Source organism: Mangifera indica, chromosome 16, assembly GCF_011075055.1.
Source record: "Mangifera indica cultivar Alphonso chromosome 16, CATAS_Mindica_2.1, whole genome shotgun sequence".
Lineage (NCBI taxonomy): Eukaryota > Viridiplantae > Streptophyta > Magnoliopsida > Sapindales > Anacardiaceae > Mangifera > Mangifera indica.
The window spans coordinates 11,238,335-11,247,004 of record NC_058152.1 but is presented as its reverse complement, the minus strand read 5'-3'; the positions used below and the strand labels follow the sequence as shown (position 1 = coordinate 11,247,004).

At 36.6% G+C, this 8,670-nt stretch overlaps 1 protein-coding gene across 1 annotated transcript; it reads right to left on the bottom strand.

The window, feature by feature from the left end:
* Positions 1-4,136: 4,136 nt before the first annotated feature.
* LOC123199561 (putative receptor-like protein kinase At4g00960) lies at positions 4,137-8,072 on the bottom strand. The gene is made up of 7 exons (XM_044614596.1): positions 7,160-8,072; positions 6,255-6,401; positions 6,046-6,167; positions 5,564-5,774; positions 5,245-5,482; positions 5,018-5,168; positions 4,137-4,849 (listed from the first exon to the last, which is right to left on the bottom strand). The coding sequence occupies exons 1-7, from the start codon at positions 7,989-7,991 to the stop codon at positions 4,526-4,528; spliced, it is 2,025 nt and encodes a 674-aa protein (XP_044470531.1). The 5' UTR covers positions 7,992-8,072; the 3' UTR covers positions 4,137-4,525.
* Positions 8,073-8,670: the final 598 nt, after the last annotated feature.

The window sequence follows — 8,670 nt, the reverse complement described above, 5'->3', positions numbered from 1 at the left end:
AACATGTTCATTAAATACAAATAAGGCTTGTTTATGATTTAATAATGCTCGTCCTCAAGACATTTCGTGTGTACAAGACATGTTAACTAGCCTCTAGCTCAGTATAGGAAGCCTCATTCAAGGAAAATTGAACATGATTTTGATTGTGATCCAGCATAGGTGATTCTGAATCATCCATCTTCGAGTCTGATTAAATGAAAAAATGCTGGTTTCCAGGGAACAGAGAGAGATAAAAAGTAGCTAGTGAGCGTGCGAGCTACTGAAGCCATCGTAGGTCTATTTGCGACAATTTCTTGAACACAAAGCAACCCAATGTGAATACATGTCATCACTTCACTGCTTGAACCAACTCTCAAAGTAGGGTCTATCAGATTCAAGGCTGTCTGTTCGTTCTAATTTCTCCATGCCTGCCAAAAATATCAATTGTCAGTTGAACCCATAAGAAAAAATTGTAACATCTTGGTCTAACAGTCTGACCTGCAATCAAAATTGTCAGCTTTGGATACAGTTTGCTGTGATTTTGCTTTTGAGCAACTCAAGCAAGGTGAGATTTGCTTAGACTTATGTTCAGTTATGTAGGTTAACAAATCTTGTGCTTGCTCTTCGTTATGAAAGGAACTATTGTTTTGACCACTGATGATTTCCAGGACCAGCACACCAAAGCTGAAAACATCAGACTTCACTGAGAATTGTCCATACCTGAGTTGAGGTACTGTGGAGCCATATATCCACTGAAAAATGGCCATAGATGGATTAGATTTATTTTATTTAGAAAGGTCTAAGTTTTAATTTTTATATACACAACAAGGTCCCAACGTCCCCTGCAAAAGTTCTCCAAAATGCAGGGGACCAACGGTCCCTGCGAAAGTTCTGCAAAATGCAGGGGACCAACGGTCCCCTACATATTTGAAAATTTATGCAGGGGACCGTTGTCCCCTGCACTTGCAGTGAACCATGGTCCTTTATTAAATTTAAAAAATCAAAAAAAATAAAAAAAATTTTAAAATTTCCGGTTCAGCATAATAAACTACCTGTTTACATGTCGGTTCATAAACTGAATATGAACCGGTGGTTTTATAGTTCAAAATTAGGTAAACCGAAATCGAACTGCTAAAATCCGATTTTGGTTTCGATTCTGATTCAGTCCGGTTTCGGTTTTGGTTTTATCCGGGCCGATTTCAGTCTGGTTCACGGGCCAAACTGGCCCGTGGCCAGGTCTATTTCTACAACCGTTTATAATAAATTACCTATAAAGGGAAGAACATAGCATCAATATGAGAAATATATTAAATCCTAATCCAACAATATTGTAGAAATTTAGTGATGCAAAACTTCTATAATAGAAGTAATGAAATAGAGATGGGATGTACCTTCCGAGGAATAAGTCAAAGAATAAGATTGTCCTATTTCTGTCGATGTTATTGAATGAATAATTAAACATCAATTTTAAACCGTGGTGGAGAGGAGAAGTTGAATAAGCTGTAGAGAACATGGTGAGAAGTGGCTGGCTCTATTTCCGTCTGGTATTCAATAAAATTGGGGAAGTTATTTGTGTATAAAATCGTGAATTATAATAGGAAAGTAGTTGAGCATAAAATTGTAAATTACACTATATGACAGGGGTATAATTGTAAATTCATCCAAACTTAAGAACTTTTTTCAAAAGTCGAAGGTCAAGTCCTGCTCAGTCAGCCACTGGCATCTTAGATACGCACTGTTTTGGATTTGATTTGTATCATCAATTCTCTATCTCCTCATGCACGCTTAGACTTTTTCAACTCAGGACACCAAAGTCTTCTAATTGAGTGGCATGGAAACCAAATTCCTTAACGGGATTTCTGGGTTATTACTAGACTTTGTATTCAAATAAAATAAAGCAAAAGCAGTTGGAAAGGAATTAGTTTGGCCATCTAATGAGTCAATTTCATGAGCAATACTCAGTGGCCGACCTAAAAATAACAGTTAGCTAAGTATATTCTGTCTTACTTGAAATAAAATGTTCTCCGTGCAGGCAATAGGAAGATCTCCTCAAAGACAATTATCACAATTACAGTTCCTGCAGCCCTTGTTTTCATAACAATTTTATCTGCTTCATGCTACTACCACCTGAAAGGAAAAATGTACAAAGTTGCAAACGAGGGAAATGGTACTATGTAACACAACTCGAAAGCTTTTGTTTTATCATATTTAACAGTAACCTGGTACGACCATGGGTTAACTGATCTGAATGCCAATTGACCTGGACTAGCCCCTACTCTGGATCAGTATTCGGTCCAGATATGAAAACATTGATTAAAAGTAACTTAAATTTTCATTTGGTATAATGTTCAGGTGGAAATGAATTTTCGCTGGTGGAATCTTTGCAGTTAGACTTGCATTCCATTATAGCTGCCACGTACAATTTCTCTGAAGGAAACAAGATTGGTGAGGGCGGATTTGGCAGTTTGTATAAGGTAAGAAAATGTCTCTTTTTTCTTTCTTCTTTTTCTCAGAACTAGTATGAGTGAGATGTTATCCCAATGTAGCTTCATAATGGTTACGGTGTATATGTCTTCAGGGTACACTTCATGATGGACAGATGATAGCCATTAAGAGGCTGTCAGAAAGATCACGTCAAGGTTTAGAAGAATTTAAGAATGAGGTTGCCGTGGTAGCCAGGCTTCAGCACAGAAATTTAGTGAGGTTGCTGGGATTTTGTGCTGAAGAAGAGGAGAAAATACTTGTCTATGAATTTGTGCCCAACAAAAGCCTTGATTACTTCCTTTTTGGTTTGAAGCTTTTCCTTCACAACTTCATCAAATAAGAACAATAAAACTATTTACACCCAATTTTGAGTATCTAATTGGATATCCAGATAATATGTCATTATATGAGTAAGTCATCTAAGTACTCAAAACTAGTTGCACATAATATTATTCAAATAAGAATTTCAATGTCTCACTTCACAATTGAAGAAGTTGTATGATTTTGATGGATGTTTGTGCAGATTGGGAAAAACAAGGGCAGTTGGATTGGTTAAAGCGTTGCAAGATTATAAGAGGAATTGCTTGAGGACTCTTGTATCTTCATGAGGATTCTAGGCTTAGGATTATACATCGCGACCTCAAAGCTAGCAATGTTCTGTTGAATGAGGATATGAATCCAAAGATAGCATATTTTGGCACAGCTAGGATTTGTGGGGTGGATCAAAGTCAAGGAAATACAATCAGAATTGTTGGCACATAGTAAGATTCAACACCAAACTTAAAATGCTTTATAGCCATTAACATCTCTAGGTAAATCTCACATTACAAAGACAAAACACGAGAGAGATGTTAGATATGTATGAGTATTTCACATCACATTGGAATTATAATTTAATATTGGTTAAATAGTATAATATCTTGACATTAGATCGAACTATTGGACTAAAATGTCATAAATGATATCAAAGTCACCTTTCATGTTCTATTAAATGATGGTGGGTCAAACATCAACAAGGACACCAAATCCCGTAAGACCTAGATGGTGGTTATGTATCTACCCTACAGATGTTGAAGATAAACTGTCAAAACCCATTTTGGGTAGGGTATGTATTTCGTAAAATGTTGAATATGTATGAGCATCCCATATAAATTACCTTAGATACATAAATGCTAAAGAAAAACTATCAAGACTCATTTTGGGTAAGGGGTGAAATGTCTGATATGTATGGATATTCCACATCAATTAAGGCTGATAAAATATTGGTTGAATAGTCCATGAGTTTTTAAACTGTCAAGATTCCTTTTGAGTTACAAAATATGTTAGTTTTAGGATGTTACAATTAATCTAACCATCCTATTATTCTTATTAGTGATTTGGATGCTAATTGATGTATAAATGGTGCCACATTTCAGTGGTTATATGCCTCCGGAGTATGCATTGCATGGAAATTTTTCAATCAAGTTAGATGTGTATAGCTATGGAGTTCTAATACTAGAGATCATAAGCGGCAAAAAGAATACTTCTTTCTATCAATCAGATTATGCAGAGAACCTCTTGAACTATGTAAGCTACGAACTCAGATTCTTCAATTTGTCTGCCTATCAGCTTGATATGAAAAATTACCTAATGTTTTGTCCCAGGCCTGGAGACTTTGGAGGGATGGAACACCATTGGAGCTAACAGATCAAGCTCTAGGCATATCTTTTAATCGAAATGAAGTCACCCGATACATCCATATCGCATTATTGTGCGTTCAGGAAAATCCAGCAGACAGACCTATGATAGCAGCTGTACTGCTCATGCTTAGCAGTTTCTCTGTAACGCTGCCATCACCAAAATGCCCAGGATTCTACGATCGAAGCAGGTCAGGGCAGAGTACTTGGGAGTTGGGCCGGGAAGCAGTTCAATCTTCAGGTAAATCCATGCCTTCATCTGTAAATGAAGCTTCCATAACTGAGCTCTACCCTTGTTAGTTAGAACAAGTACATTCAATACAAATAAGGCTTGTTTATGATATAATAATGCTTCTTGTCAAGACTTTTCATGTGTTCAAAACATGTTAACGAGCTTCTAGCTCAGTAATTGAAGCCTCATTCCAGGACAATTGAACATGATTTTGACTGTGATCCAGCATAGGTGATTCTGTATCATCCTTCTCCGAGTCCGGTTGCATGAAAAATGCCGGTTTCGAGGGAACTGGGAGAGATAGAGAGCAGCTAGTGAGCATGAGAACAACCGAAGCCATTTTAGGTCTGTTTGAGACATTTTCTTGTACACAAAGCAACCCAATGTGAATACATCTCATCACTTCACTGCTAGAACCAACTCTCAGAGTAGGGTCTATCAGATTTAAAGCTGTCCCTTCCTTCCAATTTCTCCATGCCTGTCAAAAATATTCATAGTCAGTTTAACCCATAAGAAGAAATTATTACATTTTGATTTTATAGCTAGACCCACTGTCAAGATTATCCGTTTTCAATATGGTTTGTCGCGATTTTGCTTTTGGGCAGGTCAAGCAACGTGAAATTTGCTTAGACTTGTGTTTACTTACATAGGTTAATAGATCTTGTACTTGTTCTTCATTACGAAAGGATCTGTTCTTTTGACCACTGATGATTTCCAGGACCAGCACACCAAAGCTAAAAACATCAGACTTGACTGAGAATTGTCCATGCATGAGGTATTCTGGAGCCATATATCCACTGAAAAATGGCCATAGATGGATTAGATTAATTTTAATTAGCAAGGTCTAAGTTATAAATTTTTATGTATACTTACAAGGTCCCAACAACTCTACTTGTATCCCCTTGAGTTTGATCCATTTCGAACAATTTTGCCATTCCAAAATCTGAAATTTTCGGAACCATGTCGGTGTCTAGAAGAATATTATTAGCTTTCAGATCACGATGAACAACCCGGAACCTAGAATCTTCATGAAGGTAAAGAAGTCCTCGTGCTATGCCCCTTATGATTTTGTATCGAGTCTCCCAATCCAATATTTGACGCTTTATTGGATCTGGACAGATTATACAATTTCAAGTCAAGAACAAAATACAAGATTATAATAAATAAAAGAAAAAAAGCAGTGAAATCATACCAAATATGAAGTTGTCTAGACTTGAATTGAGCACAAGCTCATAAATGAGAAGCCTTTCATTTCCTCTCAAACAGAATCCCAAAAGTCTAACCAAATTCTTATGTTGAAGCTTGGCCACCAAGAGGACTTCATTTTTAAACTCTGCTTCTCCCTGTCCAGAATCTTTAGACAGTCTCTTCACAGCTATGTCCTGTCCACCAGGAAGCCTCCCCTGAAATTGTATACCTTCAAGAAATTAAAAACTTACAATTGAATCCAATTTGACTGACAATTGATAGGCATTACCCTTAGGAAAATTCTACATTGATAAAACATGGGGAGAGATATTGGGCATGTATGACACAAATGTTGTCTAAATTGGATGATATCTTAAACCAAGTTATTGGACTAAGACGTTACAAATGGTTCACTAAGTCCTATAACTATTAAGACGTGTTTTGGGGTAGTGGGTCAGATTATTGGACTATATTCCTTAATATTACCTTGTAAACAACACCAAATCCACCTTGTCCAAGCTTATTATCATCTGAGAAGTCATTTGTTGCAGCTCTGATAGTGTCAAAGTTGATTTGCAAAGATTCCACATTGTCAATTTCATCAACATCTAAACAATAAGAGTGACAAGTGAGAACGCAAAAAGAAATGGAGTTAAATCAGTGTCTGGCCTTATAGCAGAGAAAACTGCAGATACCTTCTGTGTCCTGCTTGCTTATGATCTCCTTCTTTGTTTTTCTCCTTTGTATAACAAAGACACAAGCAAAGGCAACAAGTGCTATAGCAATAACTAGTGCAGAAGAAGTAATGATTATGATAGTCCTAGATGTAATGTGTCCTTTGCCTGCATCCACAAACCAGAGAAATGTGTACGTATCAATATCAGGAAAAACATCTTAAACGCACATGAATAACATACAAGGATTCATAATATTGAACACCTGATCTATCAAAAAGAGATTCAACAACTGGAAGAAAGATAGATTCTTTAGGATCACTACTGTGACACCCATTTCCCAAATCATACATCAATAAAACACAAGAAAGATGTTACCTAAGTATAGACATCCCACGGGGATGATAAAAGAAGATGTTAAATATGAGTTTCTAACCTGTAATGTCATGTTTTAGATTGCAAAGTCTTAAAGCATAAGTTTGACAAACTAGATGTTATTGACAGTGAAATGTTACAAATGTTATCAGAAAAAAAAAAGTATTTACATGCATCCCCAAACTGTAAAAATGCATTTTGGACATTGCTCCCACTGGGTATGTTCATGCATCCCTCAACTGTCAAGATACGTTTGGGTTGTGAAACCAAAATTATATGTCCAAAAAAGTGAACAAAATCATAACAATGAACTGATCTATTGAACTAGGATATTACAATTCCATTTTTGGTTCTAGCTATTTCTAGAATGTGAAAGGCAGATGAATAAGCATTCGCTTCCAGAAATTGAACAATTTTTTGAGAATTCTACAAGATCCATTAGTTCTTTTTTATTTAAATCTAACACCATCCCTACAGGCAGATTCACTAGAAATCAGAAACTGTTGAAGAAAGGAGAAGACATTCCTTTTGTAAAGGAACTGGAAACATACCTTTTGCGATATCTAATGGAGAAGGAACAGATGGTGATATGGAAATAGGACTGGCATTATAGAAAGGGTTCAACTCCCAGATATACATACAGCTGGGTCTCATAATAAGGCAACCAGGCTTCCCATGGTAGTGACTTTCATAAAATCCCAAAGATGGACCAAGACAATCCTTACAATCAGTCTCTGAAATATCAGGAGTACACTGCATGAGTCCATAAATCTTCACAAACTCTGTTACATTTTCCTCCCCAACTGCAAACTTTCTTGTAGAATTATTAGACCCAGCTGCAGCTTCTCTCAACAACCGATTCATCAGACTCTTCCAAGTCTGATCAAACTGTGTCATGTTCAAGCTCATATTACTCTCAGAACTTCCTCCAGCCATAGGATCCTTTGCCATTTTTCCAAAAAATAACCTGTTTGAATAGCGCACAATGCACTGAGGACTGCCTCCCCATGCCACTGCTTCTTTCTGGTTCAAACATGTCTTCACAATATCTTTGGCTGCGTCACTTACACAACTAGCACACTCTTCTGCAGAAGAATCCCCTCTGCAATTTACAAGAGCATAAACTTTTTCAGGCTCTTCACCTATACTTGCAGTGTAAAAAAACCCTTCATGGAGAGTGACATTAGAAGCAAGAGATGAAAGAATCAGGTTTCTGTTCTTCTCGTAAGTGCTATTAGTTGTGAAATTCCCTGTATCATAACATATAGTTGCTCTACTAACACCGATGTTTATAAGCCAAATAGAAACCAAAATAAGCAAAGCTCTGAAACCCATCTGCATTTCCATGGCTTTGTGGAAGATAAAGCATAACATACAATTCATCAAAGTGAAATATAGAATATATGCTTATTTTTCAAGAGATACTCATGAGCTTTATGACTTCCTATCACAAATGTGAATGCATTATGGATGTGGGTCAAGCTGTGGTCTATGTTTAACTGTTTTATAAGCATTATTTTGTTTTCACATTTGACCTGTAGTGGAGCATGATTCACATAATCTTCTGAAAATAATGAAGTCTTCTAATCAAACAAATTTGTGCTGGGAGTGGGCCTCCCACACAGTGTAAGGAGACCCATACGCATTAACGTATTGCCTTATAGATGAAGTCGTAGTCAATTCCAATTGAAAGACACGCTTTAATATGAAATCATTGTGGTGGGAATTGTATTTGCCGATATCTTGTGTTTATCAACCCACTGAGTATATAATATTCCAAAGCAAAAGGAACATTTTCAACCCTTTGGGAAAGATGAACCATGACATGTAATTTACATATTGACTGAACATCTACTCTTTCCAGAACAGAAATGTGAAAGCATTATGGTCAAGCTATGTGGTCTGGTTGTGTGTTTCACCTTTTTTTCCTTTTCTTTGTTGAACCGCGTGGAACATGCTTCAAACTAGTAGTCCAAAAGCAGGGGAGTTTTATAGTCAAACAACAAAGAAATTTTGATGCTGATGATGATGGGGACTAGCTTTAATACACATTTATTGAAAT